The sequence below is a fragment of the Siniperca chuatsi genome, linkage group LG21 (genome assembly GCF_020085105.1).
Source record: "Siniperca chuatsi isolate FFG_IHB_CAS linkage group LG21, ASM2008510v1, whole genome shotgun sequence".
Lineage (NCBI taxonomy): Eukaryota > Metazoa > Chordata > Actinopteri > Centrarchiformes > Sinipercidae > Siniperca > Siniperca chuatsi.
The window spans coordinates 12231165-12253626 of record NC_058062.1 but is presented as its reverse complement, the minus strand read 5'-3'; the positions used below and the strand labels follow the sequence as shown (position 1 = coordinate 12253626).

Sequence of the window (22462 nt, the reverse complement as noted above, 5' to 3'; positions counted from 1 at the left end):
TGTGTGTATCAACATGAACTAAGGAAGCTTTTTATATTTATATATCTATATTTCCTGGACAATCACATCAACACATCTATTTCACCACATGCATTCCCATTTTCAGTGAGCAAGCAGCTGGAGTAGAAAAGAGGTGGTCAAGATGTTCTTCAGTGACCCACATGCAGGCCCTCCCGGTACTCTAATGTGGATTTCATCACCTGGTGCCATGACAACGCTCAAAAGCCTCCCCCCCATCATCATCCCTTGTTGGTCCTGAGAGCTGCTGTTAACCTTCTACCTTCCCCGAACCCCGAGGAGAGACAGAAGATATTCAACCCCGACAAGATGATTGAGGTGCTGCTAATCTGCCAGCAGAGCACTTAGAAACAGATACTGTCTTTGTTGACATGTTCGGATGATTTACCTCCCAGAGAGTCACAAAGGAGGAATCTCATACATATTCACGGGCAAGTCGAGCTGCAAGCTAGTTTGTAAGGGTGCTCTGATAGGAATCAGAGTCTCAAAAGATTTACTCCCTGTTGTTGTTATCAAAAACAAACAACCCACAATGTGCTTGGAGGCTTCATAAATATTTAGTGACCCAGAAAAAGAAGCTCATGATAGCACTGCGGTGAGGATTTTGGGTGGTGAGTCAGGATTGATTGCACTGATAATTATGTTGGATTTGTAAGAGGAAATACTTGAAATCAGCCAGAACAGTACATAATAAGCCAGATTTTATGAGTATGGAGAGCGTGGACTGAGCAGGATAAAAAGTATCTGAGGAACTTATATGACTAAGTCTACTGTGGTAAAACGGGAAAATAAGGTATTGTAGATTACACACCGTATTCACACTTTCATGAACACTGTGTCCACTTTGCTTTCAAAACTTACTCAAGCTTCAACATCTTACAAGCTGACACAGCTCTGCTCTGTGTAGTTTACTTAAAATTTACGGGGGACGAGGGACGGCTGAGAAGCTTGCACCACTTTCAGGTCAGTTTCATTCCCTGAGATCCAAACACCCTCCAAACAGAACACATCTTCAAATACAAACTGCTCTACTTACCAGCCAGACACTGGATGTTAACCATTTAATCCCCCCACCCAAAGGTACAGTCGGTACAGAATGACTAACAGCACTTCACAGGGATCATAAATTACAAATGCACGAGGAGCTTTCAGAGGGGCCTGTGAAGTGTGAGCCAATAAAACATTAATGGCAGCTGCGTTAGGAAAAGAGGAGTATGATGGCCACAAAAAGGTTGTGTATGAGAAAAAGGTACTGATAAAAATAATGAGAAAGAGGCTATATGGCGGCGTTCCTCAATGTCTCTTCTTTTGCTCTGAGAGCTCACTGGTGCATACTGCTGGCCTCAACACACACGTCAGAAATCAAAGCAAAGGGGGAAATAAGCTAAAGGGGGACAGGCATATACAGAGAGGTACTCTGCAGTCAACCCAACTCCCAGCTGTCAAGTTTTCTAAGTCATGCTGACACAGACATATGCACACACTTGCACATACTTTACCCACAAACACACTCAACCACAACCCCTCCTTCCTGCCTACAGAAAGGCACTCATTTTCTCAGCTTCTGAAAGAAGTTTGGTGATGGTTATGATAGAAGATTTCCCCCTTCAGACTAAGTGGTGGGCGTTATGGATACAATTGCAATATTGATATGCATTTCATGATATAGAACATTTTCTTGAAACTCAATTGGAAAATATTATCTACAAATGTCTTTGTAGATAAAATATGAGAATTTGTTCCTCTGCATACTGTACATGGTATAATAATATACACGTCTTACGGTATACATTGTCATATTGCCCAAAACTATTTCACACCTATTAAAAATCATTACCAATCCTCTTTATCCCTTCTCATTCCCTTCTTCTCTCTTACTTTTTCATAAGTCTTTGGCTATTTTCTGCAAAAAGGATCTTTTTTCCTGGCACAGAGCCATTCAAAACAGCTTTGCTTCTATAATCTTCAGCCAAATTCAGATCATAATTGGCCCACTACTGAATAGTCATGCCTCAACATCAAGTGAACATACAATGGCGTTGAACAAGGCTAAAAAAGATCCTCTCAAGTACTGTATTTACCAGAGGGGTGATAGCCTGCAGCTTATGGCCATGTGTGTAATTATGTTACTGTTAAAAAGTTATTATAATTATGGTTCATAATGTGTTGACAATGAGTAAATAAAGCAGACACTTCCACCAGACATTTCCTTTTCTATAGGAATTGGTAGTTAATCATCCTGTGATAAATATAAATATATAATATAAAAAACAATAAAATATGGCCCCTTCTCTTCCCTGCTGAAGATCCTGGATACAGCTTTGTCAGCATTTTCAAACCACAAGGCACTCTTTTACAAATACTTTCAATTAAGATACACTGTATATTCTCCTGGAGACAGAGATAGCACCATAAATCACATTACACCAGACACACACATAATGCAACCTATAGACACTATGAGATTCATTCATTGACGGGTTTTACTTGCTGACCCTTACTCGTGGTAACAATGATTTTGACTCGAGATAACTGGGTGGCAATAGGGTGGAAAGCTGGGAAATTATAAAAACAAATAAATGAAAATACATTTAATGAAATACTTATTAGTGTAATGTTTTTACTTGTATTGTTACTTTCATTTGTTTAGCTTTAATTGTTTGGTTTTTATGATGCAAACTTGGCACGCTAAAAAGAGAGCTCCATGTTCGTCAGTGTGTTTTAAAATAGAAGCTATATTATATTATCTTATAATATCATAGCACTATAATTGAATTTTAATTGAGAAACCTTATTCCAGGAATTCTGGGAAGATATAAGGGGCTAACAATGAAGGTTTTGTGCTTGCTTTTTCATTCAGAGCTGTGACTGACAAAGTCTGCTTCCCCAAAGCACTTCTGACTGTGCCATCAGCGTAATAGTCGGAACCTTCCTGTTACTGACTTGCTCACTTGGGTGACCTGGTAAAGTTGAAAACAGAGACTAATTGAAAGAACAGTGGGCCTAAGGGTCCTTTCACAACGACAACTGCAAAAACACAGGCTTCCTCATCTATTTCAATGAACCTCCAGCACTGGTAAAACAGGAAAGCTGCTGCAAAAAAACACAAAACAACACTTGGGGTGTTGCCAAAAATTGGTCCTAGTTCTTCTTTACATTGCAACATCATCTTGCACCACATAGCATTGGTTAATATGAACGAACATACAAGCGTACAATCCAGGTAGAACACCTTGTGCTGTGTACTAAAAGGCAAGGTTACTGATATATGTGGATCACTTTGCTTTTTTTTTTTTTTTTTTTTACATCAGTTCATGTTTCAGATTAAAGCTGCTTCTTGGAAAAAGCCACTGGTTTGTATTTGATCTTTTACCTGTAACCTGTAGCACACTGACGCAGACACTTGCTGTGATCCAAACGCGGCCTTAGGCAGTAAATACACACATAGCATTTTGTGATGCTGTATCACAGATCCATTATTCAGCTGAATTCTGTGAGGGGGAGCCTTGACCTCTCTGAAGCTCTATCCTAGGATCTTTTCACACACTGGCATGATACAAATCAAATAGCAACACAACAGTATATGGTTGTGTATGGTTACTGTGACCATGTGTAGTGGTGAATAATCTCCTGTGGCTGAATCACAGGACAGAGCAAGCTGTAGGGCAAGCTGTTGACTGGAACTCCAACAATTCTTTTCTGTCCTTCAAATTTCATGAAACTCTTTTCTTCAGTTTTTCTCCCCTGGCATTCAGGCAGGAATATATGAACACACATGCAGTATACAACACATTTCACACTGTAAAGTAAACACACATAAAGGCTACACACACTCATTTTTCTCAGAGAAGCACTTTTATTTATTTTGGTCCAGTATCATCACAGACTTCTCCAAAGAATATCTGCCAACGCATATGTTGCTCAGATTGATTACAGTTTTTCTCAACTGCTGAGACACATTTCCTGAAATCATGCACTGCTTTCTCAAAACTATAAACAAAAAAAACCCATACTGACCTGAAACCTCAAACTTAACAAACGCTAACACTCTGTCCAAAAGCATGATGTCTTCCATCTAAATCAAATGTTGCCCTCAGATGGCACACAAAATCCATCAAGTACACAGACCGTATAGACTGCGAAGGGTGACATTGATTCATGACACTAAAAAACTGCAATTAATGGCAATCTGTATAATCTGTATATACAGTATACAGAAAAACATATAATTAACAGTGTGCAGGTGCACAAATATAAAGCAAAACACTGTAAAAATACATTAAAAATACAAGTACAAGAACAGAACTGTAAACAACAAAGAAAGGTGCATTCAAGAAAAACAAACCACTTCATCTTCATCAAATTCAAATCTTTTGGGTCAGGCCACAGAGGTCTGTCTACATCACATGTGACAATAGTTTTGGCCAGGCAGCAAGGGAATGCGTCCCGGGCTAGACTTCACTGTAATGTCCCTACATGCATTACAACTGGAGTGTTAATTGAATTCAGGTTGTGATGATTGTACTGACAACTGCTAATGTTTAGTTAGTTTGTCTTGTGGACACGCACAAATAAACACTGTGAGTAAAAGTAAGACGGTGTAGTCCCTAATTCGTCCAGGAGTGTTCTATCGTAGTAAAGGTTTCAGTCGTAGTCATCTGGACAGTGTTTTCAGAATCAAGACGTTTCGGCTCCCATCTGGAAGTCATTCTCAATTGTGAAAAATTGTCCGGGCTTAAATTTAGCTTAAATTTCAAATAGCTTTAAAAATAGCTTAAATTTCCCGGACCATTTTTCACAATTGAGAATGACTTCCGGATGGGAGCCGAAACGTCTTGATTCTGAAAACAGTGTCCAGATGACTACGACTGAAACCTTTTCTACGACTGTGAGTAAAACTGAATGTAAACATAACCTTTGTTTGTTTGCAAGAAAACGCCACATGGCACCTTTAACAAGCACGTTGTGCAACCTGTGATGTACGACGGGATTTGCACACAAAAATGTTAAACAAAAACACCTGCATTATACTGTATGCGAAAATGGGTAAATTGTGTTTCTAGTTTGGAGAAATTTGTCTTTTGTTTGGTAGCTGATTAAATGGTTTGAGAGTTTATGTTTACATAATCAGTTTTACAAGAAATTCTCTTCATTTTTGTCTGCTTGTTTATTATTGACTAGTATTACTATTATTACTATCAATAATTTAGTTATTATTATTATTATTATTATTATTATTATTATTATTATTATTACTTTTACATTTGCAGCTGTGAAATTAGATCCTAAGATGATATTGCAACAAATAACTTAGATATAAAAAGATATAAAAATTGTAAATGGCACACATTATCTGCTTCATAAGATCAACTAACAGAACCAGCCTTTCGGTAGTCCAAATCTATGGGCTATTTATCATCCACCTGTTACCTTTCTCCTCTCCCTCAGGTATCTCCCATCTCCCCTCTCTTTATGTTTCTTTACCATTTCCATCCCTCATCAGCTTCGTCCAGAGTTGCACCCATATTCGAACAAGTCACTTCCCACCTCTTTCATGCCATGGTTAAATATTCATGGTGCTCCTCGGGGCTCGCCTCTCTAGATCCCAGTGACATTAGGGCAGCAGGTGGCAAAGCTGCTTTTCCTTAATTACAAACACCTCCCTAGGCAGAGGTGAACACCCACCCAATGTACACAAACACAGTCACAAGTTTACATGTGCATGTACACACATTCACAGCCACTTGGACAAGCAGTCATTCAAGTGCAGCTGAATGCTTGACAACTTTTAATTTAGTAAGAGGCTTGTATAGCAACACAGCTCACCCCTAATAATAGAACCAGACACACAAAACCAATTACTGACAAGCCAGCAAAATGGCTTTAAGGTTAAGGTCACACATACATATAAATACAAATGTGTGCCTGTTTTTGTGTGTCCAACTGTGCTCACTGTAGCTCCTACTTCATCTTAGTTCAATTCATTTTTCAAGCAGAAAAACCATCACTGGCACTTGATGGCATGATCAGGCCTGGCACTTTAATTGCACCCACTCAGAGAAGGCAGGCGGGCAGACAGGCTGGCAGGCGGGAGAGTGGATAATGGAGAAATCAGTCAGCCATCCCTCCGCTAACTATTACTATAAAAACAACAACAACAACAACCAAAAAAAAAAAAAAAAAAAAAAATAGAAGATGGAAACAAGTGAATGGCAGATGTATAAAGACCGTCATGAGTGAGGCACTGGACTGTCAGTGACATGCACAATGAAAGAGGAAGTATCAAAGAGGAGCGGAAGGTTTCAGAGAAGAAGATGTAATCTTTAAGTCACAGCTTGATTTTTATGATGGGTCCGTTATCGTCCTCTCACATGCCAGAGCTGCCTCTCTCCCTGCTGTCTGATTTTCCATCTCTTTTCTTCACTTACTCTCTAAAGTGTGCATAACAGACACTTACAGACTCATATAATGGTATCTGCAGTTTTCTCAAATCCTTCCTAGAACCAAATTTAAAGACTTAAATAAAGTGGAGTCAATTTTTACTGTCCCATGAGAAATTAGCAAAGGTTTAAAAAGTGGACAACAGGAACTTTGGTGTTAGGGGTTAGGGTTTCTGATATATTCTACCCAGTGTATTAATTTTAAAGTCAACATGTAGTGTTGGTTAGATATGGATAACTTGTTTTGAAGACATTCACTTTAAAGCCTTAAAATGTCTGAAATCTACAGGAAGACTACAGGCACAATATCTAAAGGCAAATGCAGAAATGTTCAGTCACACCTCTTCTGTGTCCTCAGCATCAGAAACACACATCTCTAATATAAAATAAGTAATGAATTATTAGACCAGCCTTTTGTCAGTAGTTGGAGGGACTCAAACACAACTCCAACAGCATCCTTCAACTTGTCAAAGCAACAACTTTGACCTCTGTGCCACTGTCATCTGCTTCATTTTGACTCCTGCTGATCTACAATGTCAATACAAAAAGCTGCACAATCAAGTTTATTTTTGTACAAAAGGTAAATCAACCGCTGAACAATACTGAAGCAAAATTAAAATATGCAATAATTAAGTATGCAAATATACTCATACCAAAGTGCATGTAGTTATTGCCTCCAACTGAGTCGCAGTAATTACGCAATGACTAACATGCACTTTTTGCATGAGTCACTCTCTCAAAACATGTTGTCTGAAGAAGATGACCTTATGTTCCTCTGAACAAAGAGATTTTCAGCCATTAAACGGACACTTCAAAATGCAGAGTAAAATAATGTGCTCTAAAAAGTATCCAAAATCAACGTCAGCCATGATGTTAGTGTACTGAAGACAGAAGTCAATAGCAACCCACAGTGAGTGTTTGGGGGTATATAATGCACACACACACACACACACACACAGACACACACACACTGTCTTTTCCAGTCAGAGATGAAAGTGAAAGTGATTCATATCACGCTTTCCCTAATTTAATCTATTTCAGAGTGCCATTGCTAAGGATGGACTGGCTCATGAGTCAGTGGTGCAAAGTGTGATGCCTTACTCAGCCTGCATGAGTGTGTCTGTGTATGCATGTTGTGTACTGTGTGTGTGTCTGAGTCGTATCTGGTGAGCTCCACACACTTATCAATTAATCTGACGATTATTTTCGCGATTAATTGTTTGGTCTTGAAAACATCAGAAAACAGTGAAGATTTTGACCCAAAGTCCAAAACCCCAAAACCCAAAATATTCAATTTAACAGTAGTGGAAGAAGTAGTTTAGATCATTTGTTATAAAAAAGTAGCAATAGCACAGTTTAAAAATACTCCATTACAAGTAAAAGTCCTGTAAGTACGTATTATCAATAAAATGTACTTAAAAACATCAAAAGTAAAAGAACTTATGTAGAATGGCCCCTGCCAGTGTTATTATTACTGATGAATTAATGTACAAGCATCATTTTAATGTTGTAGTTGGTCAGAGTGGAGCTAATTTATATGTTAGATAGTTTAATCTGTAACACATTTTTTACAAACTAATCATCTGGATTTTATGAAAAATCTGCAAAGTAACTACTAAATATACAGTAGTTGTCAGATGAATGTGAGTAAAAAGTACAATATTTCATCCCGAAATGTAGTGGAGTAGTATATATGGAAATACTGAAGTAAAGTACAAGAGCCTCAAAATTGTAAGTAAAGTACTTGAGTACATTTACTTATTTACTTTCCACCACTGCAATTTGCTATAATGCTATATTTGCTACATTTGAGAACTTGGAACCATCAATTGTTTGGAAATTTGCTTGAAAAATTACCAAACGATTCATCTGTTGCAAAATAGTTGCCAATTAATTTTCTTTCAATTGACTAATCGTTGCAGCTCTATTCCACACATGAATACACCTCAGTTAACAGTGTGCACTCAATTATCAGCATGTTTCTCCTTTGCAGCTTATTTTTTAATCCCCTTTTCTCACTGTATATATTGTAGCAAATAACTTCTGAGCTTTACAGAGAAGCTGCCTGCATTCGAACACATCGCCTGCATCCCAAAACATGGTGACCAATCAGCAGACAGTGCCAGTTTTCACCAACATTATTTGCCAACAGTGATGTAAGAGAGACAGCTAACAATGTCTGGCTGCAGTCAGAAGAGAGAGACAGAGATGCATAACAAGAGCTGCCTGACTGGATCTCCCCTGGTTTATTAACAGTTGCCACATCTGTTGAGCATTGTTATCAGTGTGAGTTTGTATATTGTGTGTACATATAGTATATGTGTGTGTGTGTGTGTGTGTGTCTTTGACAGCCACTAAATGTGCCGCTGAATGTGCGACTGAATGGAATTGAACAGAATCCGCACCAGTATCTCACTTAATGATTTAACACAAGCGAGACAGACAGCCATCTGCCATCAATAATCTATTGATGGCGAGATTCATATTTCATAAGAGGCTTTTAACGTTTAATGTCCTTATATAGCAAATATACTTTTACAAACAAACTGGACTCACTTTCCACAATAACCTCATCTTCCTGTAAAGGTAATCAAAATGAAATATCTCTCTCTTCCTCATCCATGTCTGACTGTGGGCTCATCTGAGATCAGTGAATTGACTATCTAACACATTTTCAGCCCATGTAGCCACTAAGCTGCTATCAACGCTATTGACCACACAACGAGGGCTCAATCACTGCTCACCAGAGATTGACCAAACCACAAAATACAATCTTCCCGATGAATCGCATGTCTAGGTGGTATGATTGGCTCTGCATTATGGGGGTCAGAGGTCTGGCAAAATAAATCAATGTTTACAGCTTCAATTTCAGGTGGTATGACAAAGAACATCAACAATCTTGGAGCAATAAGATTCGAACACAGACATTTGTTGCCTCCTTGAACATTAAATCACGTCCTTTATAGATTTTCCCAAGGAAATGGAAACTTCTTTATAAGTGTGTAAAACTGCAAATTTAAAAGCATTCATGAACTGGGTATTAAAGCCCTACCAATACTGGATGTTAGAGGCCAATACCAATATTGATATTTATTTTGTGATATATAATGTCTATACATTAAACATAAACACATAAAATAAACAAACCTTTTTGACAAGGATCCCTTACATTTGGTTATTAAAGAGTTGTGACCAAGATATATAGCGGGAAATTTGTATAAATAACACCACAAACAAAAATTAAATGAGCTCTCAAAATTTTAAATACTCCTAGGAGAAGGAGACAGGGCAGATCTTGCTGCCCAATATATATCAACAGGCCACAACCTGAGGGACAGTGAATGATCTACACACACACACACACACACACAAAAATGTTGCAATGTTTAGTTTTCACTTTTTGTATTTGTATTTTAACTGCAAGTCTACAGTTTATTATTATCCTATCTTATTTATCTGTATATATTTTAATATCACAATTCTTCTGTTTATGTACAGTATGTTTTGGCAATGTTAACATCTGTTTATCATGCCAATAAAGCACAAATAAATTGAATTTTGAGAGAGACAGACACACACACACAGAGAGAGAGAGAGAGAGAGAGAGAGAGAGAGAGAGAGAGAGAGAGAGAGAGAAATTAGAAGAATTAATCAACTAATCAAGAAAATAATCGGCAGATGAATCAATAATGAAAATAATTGTTAGTTGCAGTCCTGATACATCTGTGATGAGCTAAAATCTGGCAATAATATTGGCCCTGCACGTGTATCGATCAGGGTATACTGGGTATATATACTGTGGGTTGAATTACTAGTGTCTAACATCAGCCACAGACCTTTATTTGAAGAAAGAGTGGAGGCTTCATAGTCACCCCAACGTGTCATTAGATGAGGGAGTCTAGGTATCTTTTCCCCCGTACCTCCACTGTGGTGATGGATCCAAGCAAACTCATAGCTAAATTAAAATCTCAAATAAATGAGATGCATGGAAAAAGCCTGCTACCTTCTTCCATCATATACCCTTTAAGGGGACTGGGTTCATCATTATAGCACAATATATGCAGGAATATTCTTAACACCTTCAATTCCTCATTATATTTCCAAAGACATGTATGTATGTGTGTATTGGTGAGTGTTTTTCATGTGCCAACTTCATGGTCTCCTACTCTGGTTATTAGACTATAAGAATTACAGCGGCTTCGGCCCCTCTGTGACTCGTTTAACCCTTCCTGCCACCTCTCTGCTGCTGCCTCTGTTTCATTTCCTTGCTCTCTGCTCTGGCAGGTGGAACACATCCTCACTGCCATGGAGATGCACACACACTTACACATGCACAAGATAATCTTGAGCATTGCCTGTATAATAAGACTATACTTATTTGAATAATTTAAAAGTATATTCTGTTCATAGATAGATGGATAAATTATAAACCAGTCATTGCTGATGGCTGATATAACAAACTGCATTGGGCAGTTCAACCAAGACAATGAAGGTCATTGGACACATATGCAACAATAATGCTTCTGTAGTTGCTGTATCAGCTTTAGTGTAGAATTAAATGGAGATTCATGCATCATTACTGTACAAAAATACATCATATCTGAATTCAGAGCAGGTGTTCTCTTCTTGTAAAGGGAAATCATCCTATCAGTGTTATTTGGCTTTGAACCCAGTTAATTAGGATTAAAGTGAGCATGTTGCCCATGTTATCTTGCTCAGGGTAGCGGAGGGTGAAGGTCGAAGAGTTTTACATTTATTTTCAATGCCTCTTTCAGGCTAATAGCTGTAATGTTCTTAAATGCAGGAGCACAGTGCCGAAATGCATCCCCACTTCAAGTTCTTAAAATCAGACAATTTTGCAGTTGCCTGATTCATAGCCCCCACGCCCACATACATACTAAGTACACCCAAAAATAACATCAGAGGAAAGAGAAATCTGAATCAACGGGGCCGTCTGTTATGAGTGAAACTCTCTTGCTGTGCTTCAAAATGGAAACTTGATTACATGCTTCAACTCCATCAGCGAGGTGTGAAACTTCTGGTCCAACTTGTGATACACAGGGGTCAGTGTCATGAGGGGTGACCTCTCTGGGAAAGCAGAGAGGAGAGTGGAGGGGGGTATTACAGAGCATGTGTATAGATTAGATTAGATAGATAGATGGATAGATAGATAGATGCTTTGAACTAAATTCTAACATCAGCACGCTAACATGCTAACCAAGACAATGCTATGGTGCATGGTGATGTTAAGAGAGAACTGTATAATGTTTACCATGTACCTGTCTTAATTTAGCATGTTAACATTTGCTTATTAGCAGGCTGATGGGAAGCACAGTTGCTCTCAGATTTGCTTCTATCACGCATTATTCAGTGATGACCTCAAGCCCATCCATTGTAGCTGTCGCTCACAAAAGACGCCTTCCCTAAAAGTAGCACTGCAAAGGTAAATCATTAAGATAAAGATCTTGTGTACAATACAGACTACAAACAGGGTGAGATGAATTAGTATGCCAGGTGTGATCCATGTCTCTTAAACCTGTCAGGGACATTTTATGGACCACTCCTAGATAGAGTGCTCAAAGTAAATCATTGGAGAAGGGAGGCAGTGTTGTGATGTTTCATCTGTTCTGGACTGTATAGTGTGGTCTGTGGTAACTGACTTTATCCCCATAATGTAAGATATAACTATCTGTTCATCCTCAGGGGATACATTATCTGTGACTAGCTCATTGGGAACATTTTAATATTATGGTGGACATCACATGCCAATATGAGTTGAGCTATTTTGAGCACATTTTGTTCACACATCAGGCAGGAGCAGGAGAGCAACTGTCACTGAGGTCAAGGGGGGTCATCATCTCAATCAGAGAGGGTGTCACGTAAATTCACACACATGGTCAAGCACTAATGTGCAGAATAGCACAAAGGGACAAAAGAAAAGCTGTTTTCCTGCTTGAACTGACAGTAATAAGCAGGCTGAGTAGTAAAGTAGAGACATAGTAACAATGAAAGTCTCTCGAAAACCTTGGGCAGTTGCCAATAAGATTGAGATTACAGCTGAGGACAATAAGAAAGTCAATAGTTTAGCAGGTATTTGGTCATAAACCAAAGTATTGGACACATTGGAACATGAATGTCTGTACTAAATTTCATAACAATCCATCCAATAGTTGTCGAGACATTTAACTCAAAACCACAAATGTCAACCTCTTGGTGGTACTAGAAGAAAAGTCCGGGGATCACCAAATTCATTGTGATGCATCGTCTGGGAACCATGAATGTCTGTACAAACTTTTGTGCCAGACCATCTTGTAGATGTTGAGATATTTCATAGGATATATGAAAACAGTGACCTGCTGGTGGTGCTAGAGGAAAGCTCCAAGGATCAGAGACTGTAGGATTCATCCTCTTGGGAACATGACTGTCTGTATAAAATTTCATGGCAATCCATCCAATAGTTGGATGCCATCCGTAGAGGCTAAAAAGCCCAGTCTGATGTTCTACCCTCACAGGCATCATTCAAGATCTGTCTTCCCGAGTCAAACACGGCATGGTTTTTAGGGTGCAGAGAGGTGAAATCTGTGGTTGCATAAGAGGTCGCAGCAGACATAACTGACAGCTGGGAGCAGCTCCCTTGTCTCTCAGTAGGGGTGAGAAGTGCTGCTCTTCTCCCCACCACTGCATTTACGTCAACTGAGGGATTGAAGGATTACTTCCATCCGGTGCCATGAGGTGAGGTAGATTGTGAAGAGGGAAAGAGGAAGAAAGGTTGTTTTTCTGCCACACTAGAAATGAGAGGAAGGCTTGTTGAGGTAATGTTGTTAGTAGGCTTCCCCTCTGAGCAATCTTTGCTTTTCTATTTCTCCCTGGTATGATTTCCTTCCCTAACGTCCTGCTCTTGCTTTCTCTCCCACTTAATAGTCCTCTTTTCGATTCTCGAAAAAATTGCTCATCAAGCTTTGTTTTTCAAATGAAGACATTTTGTCCCCAGTAATGGAGAAAGAATCCTCTCTGAAGCTGACAATATTGTTTTTCAGTAAATAACATTTGGGACTCATTATGTTTACAGCTAAGATAAATTAACCAACTTCCCTGCCGCTATTTGTTACTGTGGGATTTAGTTGAAAGTGAGAAATTGTTTTTTTTTGCCTTCAGGCTACAACGTTTAAAAGAATAAACAACACATTCAGTGAGAATATGCACTAAATACCAAATAGCATGCTGAGGAGGAAAGTGACAAAAAAATTAAGCAAAGTGAAAGTATGATGGATTTAGACAATTACAGAATGGAAAATTGATATTGGTCCCTCAATGTGTGAAAATCTGATTGCAGCAGATTAACACAGACTGGCTGACATGTCAAATATTTTGAGAGTTTGGTCATAGATTGGTAGATTTGGTAGCCGTAAGCTGCGTTTCCACCCAAAGTACCCGGAACTTTCATTCTCAAGAACTACTTCTCAGGGAACTTTTCAAAGGTTCTTTCAGAACATTGTCTGGGTTTCCACTGCAGTCTAATGACCCACGAAGATTAGGCAAATTACACTCATTAGGTTACACCCATCACACAGCTGCATAACTCTATTGTTTTAATTTATTAAACACATCACCTGCAGTTCAGCATAAGACCTTTGCTCATTTTAACCTATGCACTCTCACCTGTTTTAAATACTGAGCATATAACAGTGAAATTGACAGCCACTACTTCCTCAGAGCATTGTAAATATTAGAATACGGTAACACAAGCATAAGCAAAATGTGTCTTTTACATATATAGTAGTATATACTTGTTTCCAGATCCAAGAACAGCCACTATACACACATTTGGTTCCACAACTATTTATTTATCTTCAGAAATATAAATGTGCAAAATACAACGTTTGTGTGCTTCAGCTGGAGACATGGGACGAGGGCTGCTGTTGGTCGCAGGAGTAAACACACTGGTCTCTGCAGCCTGCAGTCCAGTGTGCCCATCTGTTCCATCTGGAAACCACATTGAAAAATAAACGTTGTGTCTCACTGCGACGACAAGATATCTTTTTGTACGATCGATTTAGCCAACCCTTGTCTTAACCAACACCACGATTCTACACCATACACCATACATACAGTAGTGTACATACTGTACACTACTTATTAAAGGGTGAGTCAAGTTCTATATTTTCATTTTGTCAGCAAATCCAATCAACAGATCAAAACCAACAATGAATAGTATTACTTCATTATGATGAACATGGGCACTGTAGTTTTTGAGTCAATTCCACACACACACACACACACACACACACACACACCGTAATGCTGCTGTGAATACTCACTTGAACAAAGTGTGTATTAATCATCAGTTGAAAATAGTCCCCAACAATACTATTTACTCCTGTTAAAGTAAAGTTACGTAGCTAAAACCTACAAAATCCAGCTGCTTTAGGAAATGACTGAGCCTTTAAAAAATAAATAAATAAATAAATAAATCAAACCATAAATTTGTGACCCATTTTTAAAGATTTACAATATATCTTCAGTATGAATCAGTGGGCTTGGGCCTGAGTGCCACAGACAAGGTGGGAAAGTTGGAAAGTATTGAGAGAATAAGTATTGCATTGTTGGTTTTAGTATTTTTGTGGGATTTATTGACAGTAGGGAAAATATTGAGTAATGCATCTTAATAATGATCCTAGACCCACCAAAGCATGACGTTAATATTCAGCTAAAAAAGGACATTACAGTTCCATCCTCCAGTCAGACTAATGGGTAAACTAATGAATCTAACATGACTGCCTGATACCAACAAAAAGCTCAGGCCTAATATCTTATACCTGTACACTGTATGTCTTTATTATTTGCAGCAACTGTGGAGGAGTTTTGATGCGACAAGGAAAAAATATCAAGTCATCACTAGTATTAAGCTGTTCAGATTGGAAAGATTTCTCCTATAGCTCCATATCGTCACTGACTTATACAGCTTTATACATATTAATATCTAATTCAATTTTAAATGACATTGCTTCTCATATTTTAAATGAGTTTAATTTATCTGATGTGGCTTATGTCTAATTAATTAATTAACTAAATTAAATTCAATGACTAAGTGTAAGAAAAAAATATCCTGAGCAATGACTAAATATGCAGTTTGCCTCTATGCAGTCTGTCTTTTTATCTGTGTTAGAGAGATGAATCATCATGATAAAAAGACAAGCTAATAGGTAATTGCTGATTCCCATTTAGAGAGTCCTGCAGAGCTATTCTTGATTCATTTTTATAAAAAGAGACTACAGTCGTCTTCCACAGACAGGGCATGAACCTAACCCGGGATCCCTTGGAGCTCAAAGAAGTACAAGTGGCATAAGGTGATTAGATGTATTATAGCGCAGAGAGAAATGGAGAAAATAGAGAAGAAAATGTCCTCAGGACATTCAAGTGTCAGATGATTTGTATGCTTGTGTGTGTCTATGCGTGTTCCAAATCCAAATTTCACGTAAACATTAAACATCGGGCTGGAGTGTGGAGGTCGTTTTCACTCAGAGGGAAAAAAGCAAAATTTTGCCTGAGCAGCAGGAATCATTTACACCCACCTAGTGCCCTTCACATACTGCCTATGACCTCATGATGGAAGCAAAAAAAGAAAATCACCAGCACTCTGACTCCCACAATCAAGCTCAAAGACAAGCTCTGCCCTCAGGTCAATCCCAGTCACCTGCCCATCGGTTAGCACCTGCATTACCATGGCAACTGATGACCTGGACATGCTGCATCGTAGGTGTGTGCAAATGAACTGTATTCTCTGGATCTCTCTGGCTAAATTTGGTTTGAGTAAAAACTTGAACGTGATGACTTTTACCACTTTTATGCAAAGTTGAGCAGTTTTTTAATACAAGGATAAGAAGTTGTGTCGCTGTGAAAATTGACCTTAACTTATAAAAGGTTTACAATTATTTGCAGGTTCTAATAATCCTTTACATATGCAACAAAGTGATGTGGAAGTAGAGATTTATTAGGATGATAAGACCACACATTTTTTGAGAAGTGATGATAATAATTGTAGTATAAGCAGTGCTTCTTGTGTATGTTTGATTCACTAGGGAGCTATAGAGATGAAATCACATCCAAGTAACCTGATTTGGTATCCATGTCATATGCCATAAATGCGACACATGGTCATATATAATCAGTTAATTTTCCTATTGGTGTTTAGCAGTAATTATTTTTCAAAATGACATTGAGAAACAAATTATAAAACAAGGGAAGATCTACATGGAATTAATAGGATTAGGTACTGTCTTGTTTTTCACTCTTTGTCTATGAATTTATCGCTCTTTATAATCCCTTTATAGGGAGATTTTATAATCAAATGAGCAGAGTTGTATTTCTTATTCTGACTCCCTATATTTTAAGGCCAACAAGGCACCAGAGCAGCTCTGTAATCCTGAGAACATGCTGAGGCTTAAATGAGATGAGAATACAATAAACAAGAGGGGGAAGAAAACACAGCATCTCTCTGCAGCTTTGAAGTGGGAACCGGATCAAATCCCCATACGAAGCAAATTGCCTTTCTTTCCCACCAACTAAAAAGGATCAAAACTGTCTTTTCCTAAAAATAACAATCACTCCCTGTCTCCCTGTCTCTCTCTGTGTATCCTCTATGGGAAGACAAACACCAAGGACCTTCATGTTTTCCTACACAACAAAGTCCTGGTCTCTCAAGATTTGCGCAGTCACATAAACTAACGTGTGTATTCAAAAACTGTGTGTTAAGTCTGTTTCTAAGAGTTCGCTCATGACAACTTGGTTCATTGTATTTGTGAACATTGTGAATATATGTAAAATAAAAGTACTAAAACTAGAAAACTATGCAATTAACCCTGAATTCTAGTTAACATACCTAAAAAACATATCACATCAATACTGACCAACAGTATGACTCAGGAAGGATCCTCGTGAGTCGAAGTCTATTTCACTTGTACCGGAAAACTGAACCATTTAACAAGAAACCATGCAGAAAAGAATGGGAGCCTTGAGGATAATAATGAAATTATTCATGTCACACAGCTCTGTGCAACACTGCAATTAAATAATAAGTCAATATGACAAAAGAGCAGACTAAGCACTAAACTTTATGAATTTTGTACTTTTCCCTCCATTAGTAGTAAATGCGGCGGGCATAGATAGCTGATGAAGGCTTCTGCTTTGCTTAGATAGGCCTAAATGTACACGGGACTACAGACAGTGTTATGAGAGACGTTACATAAGTAAATAAATCAACTGCTCATCCACCCACAAACTCATCCAACCCACACACACAGGGCTATACAATGGTTAGATACTTTAGTTTAACACACACACACACAGGGAGCCTGTGCGAGTATGCCTTCCAAGAGTATAAAGAATCTAATGTTACACTTACACTTTATGTGATGGTGTTAACTTTGGAACTTTAAACAGCATTTTTAAATAAGTTAATTTACTATGATAGGAGGAGGAGATGCGTGGAGGAACAAGTCAGCAACTGACAGGCACTAACTAAAAGTGATGAGGGAGGGTAAGCAGTAAAATGCATCCTTTTAATGAGTGACTGCATCAGTGAGCAGCTCATCACTCTTAAAACTGTAAATATGGTAGTTGAACATTGACTACTCCCATCAACATCAACAACTGAAATTTCTGAGGGGCCAAAAAATCTTTGAACTCTGATTACAACAAAACCACAAACTGTGGCACTCAAAAATGACCACAGAGGTAAGTTAAAGAGAAACTACATTGATTTTTCACATCAAAGTCTCTATAAAAAAGTTGTATAAAGCCTTTTGTGGCTTCAGAGGGAGCTGCACAAAGTCTGTAAAATTGCCTCAAGTGATGTCAGCGTCACTTGGGGCTGAAGACTACGAGTGTTAAAATGATAAAAATCTGGGGGTGTGGAGTTAGAAAGAAGTGAGCTTACCAGGCCTCTGTAGCCTGCTCCTCATCTCTGCATGAGGCCAACGGCTCAAGGCTACTTTAGCTGCTACTAGCATAACACAGCCGAACCTCCGACCGAATGTCGGTGATCGAGTTGCATTGTGGGTAATGTAGGCACCAGGTTTTGACAATATGAGTGCGTGGAATAAAAAGACAATATCTGATCATCTATTAGCTTTTATTTTTAAACTGTCCGTTGTGAGTCCGACAATGTTACAGGAGTGCAATGCTAAATCAGCAGCACTCATAATACCTCTCAGACAAAGTGCCATTAAAAACTGAATATAATAAACTTCATAAAAGTAGGGTTTTCTGCAGGGTTCTTGTACTAGACCATATTGTACAATATATCAGATAAGACAGATAATAAATACAATAACTACAACGTACATGTGCCAGTCAGTGTAACATTTAACTTAATTTAACCTGTAAGAAAAGACAATGAATGAGAGATAGAAATTGGCCAATAGATGAAATTGCCCAGAAAAAGCCTATAGTGATTAAAAGTAGTAGTTCCATGAGCACCCAGGGCTGTTACAGTAGCTGATGTGATCCTGTGTATGAGGTCACTGTAGAGTCAGAGGGAGCTGTCTCTTTTTGCCGCCCTGGGTCTTAGTGTTGCTCTAAGTGGTCGCCTGTCTCGGTCTGTTGGACAGACAGACACACCTGAGTGGGATCATTAGAAAAGATGGGAGAGTTCTTTCTTGGCTGCCCGTGTGGGACCACAAAACCGGCACATGAGAGACACGATTATCACCCAGGGAGACTAAAAAATGAAAGCATGTCAAACTAATTTAAGAAATCAATATCCTATCTTGTGAGACTTCTAACACAGGAAATACCCATAGCTCTGGGGCATATAAAAGCACTAAATAGCTTTGAAAAAATCCCATTAGTACATATGGCCCCATTTTACAAAAGGTACTAAACCTGAAAGTGTGTTTGCGTGTGCATGTATGTGAGGGATTTATCGTTTTTTTGGTTTTTGGTTCCATTGATTTAAACTCACCCTAAAGTCAATGCCCACAGTGGAGATGAAGCTGCCAGCCAGGAACGCTCCGTCTTTAAAACGGACCAGTAGACATGTTTTCCCCACACCAGAGTCACCAACCAGCATCACCTGCACGGGAAACCAAGAGGGAAAAACTCAGCCAGGAATGGCTGGAAGGCTTAAACTAAGAAGCACAAAAATTTATAACCAGAGGTGTGACGGATAAAACTTCAGACTCTCTGACTGATCGATAAAGGTAAATGTCAGACAGAACTGACAGAACTAGCAAAAAATAAATAAATAAATAACACGTAGGAGCATGAACAAGACGGAGCTGTTGGTCATATGTTTAATTTTATATCAGTTTCTGTTTGTATGTTTGTCCTCAAGAAAAAAACAGAACATTTGAATCATTCAGCTAAATTAGTCATGATATTTTGGTGCTTGGCCAGTGAAGATGGTGTATGTGAATGAGTGCGTGATTGCTCATCATGGCCACCAGTGGATATCCTTAGATCCTTTCTGTAAGTGTGTGAATGTATACAAAAACATACTTGGGCTTCATTCCTGCTGAACACAAAGTCTTTTTCTTCTGAGCTGTGATGAAGTTAAAGGTTTGATGTGATTACTGTTATCAGGTTAGCTGAGGGACTGTGAGCCCCTTGACCATGGAAATCAAAAGTGCCTCTTGGGTGCACAGAGGAAACAGAGAGGAGATGAAAGACAGAGGAAGAAGAATGAAAGGTGTAACAGGGTCACTGAACAGACACAAAATGTGGCAAGGGGTAATATGTCTGAAGATCTCACCCTCTGTTTCCATATGCTCCCTATTTCTACTTAAAATGTTTCTTTTTTATTATCTCTATCTTTTCTTTTCTTCTCTCGTGTCTTCTCCCTTAAACAGCTCTACAGGAGCTAAATGTTTGCAGGAGTGTGCAGGAGAAGGCACCTGGTCTCTCCCTGCTCCCTGGTTTTTTATAAATAAAATGCAATCAATTTCCTCAATGCAGAATAACGACCAGAGGAAACAGTCAATGTTGAAAAAATTACATGCTCTTACATTTATCTGCACTATACAGTGTAGGCTAATCGCTATAGGTTAAATAATTTGAAGGGAATAATATTAGATTTCTGCCTGAACATGTAAATGCTGTTTGTCAGATGGCAGTATCTTGATTCAGCATGGTAGAAACTGGAGCATGTGGCTTTTTCGCCAATTGTTAATTTATTGGCTGCAAGAATGTGTACTGTAGAAATGGTAGTCCACCCAACAAATAACCATTAATGAATTAAGAACATCTACAGTACACAGAGTGAAGTGGCTTGGATGGAACCAACAATTAAATTGTTCTGCAGAAACAGCAACACGAAGCCATCTGCACTCACATCAAACAGCTGCTTCAAAAACATGGAGTACTGTAAGTGGCACAAGTCCCTTGAAGCCATGTTGGAAGTACACGCTGAGAATCTGTGGGTGTGAATCTGCGTTTGTGTTGTGGTGAAGTGACAGTTCTCTACTCACACAAGTGCTCGCATTGTGGTTAGGTAAAGCACGCCAATTGCTCGCTGTAAATGCAAACCCAGTAACCTGCGCTGCTGAGACAAACACGCATTCAACCAGTTGCGCGGCACGAGCAAATGATTTGTTTGTTGGCTGTTGCAGGGCGGTGTGCGCCTTTCCAGGTTATCGATCGTCTATTGACACAGCTGGTGTCAGGAGCTCGCTGCTGTTAAATGAATAGAGGCGGTTGTAAAGCGAAAGACAATGAAAGCTAAACAGGAAAACAACACTGGCAAAGAATAAAGTAGACCTCAATCAGGTTTACTGTGTGTATTTTTTGGTCTCTCCCTAATATAGTCTCGCCCTAAAGGGAAACAAAAAGTGTCCATATGACCTCGTGTGTTGAATAATTTACTCTGTGTTTAGTTTATTGTGACCTCTATGGCATTGTTGTATATCAATTTGTACGTCGCATTTATTATTTCTGTGATATATTTTGGTGTTAAATAGTAAAATACAGCCCACTTTTAAGTGAGTTGCGGTTTGTTATGGTGCATTTACTGAACAACCATCGCAGCAGGCATCCTACCTTGAAAGCGATGTCATAAAACTCGCTGCTGTTGCTGATGGAGGGTCTGCTGGGATGGACCACACCGTTCATCTGAACAATGCCCGGGCTGCTCCTCGCAGCTTTCCCGGTCCCTTTCCCGGTGGGGCTGCCTGCAGACGGGCTGCTGGTTGCGGCTTTGCCTTTGACAGCCTTCTTGCGAGACATTTCTCAAGATTTCAAAACTATCTTTATGAATCCGAGGTAAAGCAAACAACAACAACAAAATCTTGCCCGAATCTGCACGAGGTATAGGGCTGAAAAGTTGCAGCAGCTTAAATTAGCAGATTTTTCACCTGCACGTTGAACGCATGTTCCTCTCCACACAAAGTAGGGGTGAAATTGTCCCGAAATGCAAAACGCTCTCGCTTCCGCTGTTGTTCAGCCGCTTCCTTCTCCTGACAGCTTGCTCTTTCCAGGACACCAGCCTCAGCACTGCGCGCTGTAGCGGCAGCAATTAGATGTGATGTGGCACAAAACTCCACCTTGAGCGCAAAACCAAAAGGACGCAGGGGCGCTGCACTTTGCTCGAAGGCGCCTTTTAATAAAAGCCTCAGCCCTTTATCTTCACATCAAACTCACTGTAGTCCTAAAGAGTAATATTATGGATCTATTGTTGAGACTGTGGTAACTTTTAAGGGGCCAAACATAAGCGTATCACCACGTGACTTAACGTTAACTGTTGACAAGGTAACTGGATGACCTGTATACTACAACAGGACTATCGCTGATGATTATGAGGCGATAGGAGCGCAGGACGCTGTCCGTGGTGCTGAAAAACAGCTGCAACTGTGCAAAAACTGTATCTGGCTAATTCTAAAAAATGAAGTTTGGGATTTAATGAACTCCTCGTGGGTGCAAGACTTTACAGGTTAGGTTTTTTTGTCAGGATATTTTTCTTGATGATTGATGCCATACAATCGCCACTTTTGCGCATATTCATGATGACACGA

At 39.1% G+C, this 22462-nt stretch overlaps 1 protein-coding gene across 2 annotated transcripts in view; it reads right to left on the bottom strand.

Moving 5' to 3' along the window:
• The window catches only part of LOC122868691 (ras-related protein Rab-26-like), a 59430-nt gene extending 37258 nt beyond the window's left edge, over window positions 1-22172 (bottom strand). The window contains exons 1-2 of one of the 2 annotated variants that reach the window (XM_044180897.1): window positions 21492-22172; window positions 19420-19530 (exon numbers count right to left, since the gene is read on the bottom strand). In XM_044180897.1, coding sequence (XP_044036832.1) covers window positions 19420-19530; window positions 21492-21677 — 297 coding nt within the window. In that variant the 5' untranslated portion in view covers window positions 21678-22172. Of the gene's footprint in view, window positions 1-19419; window positions 19531-20923; window positions 21107-21491 lie in introns of those variants that run through there. The other variant, XM_044180898.1, reaches the window with a different exon arrangement.
• Between the last annotated feature and the right edge of the window lie 290 nt (window positions 22173-22462).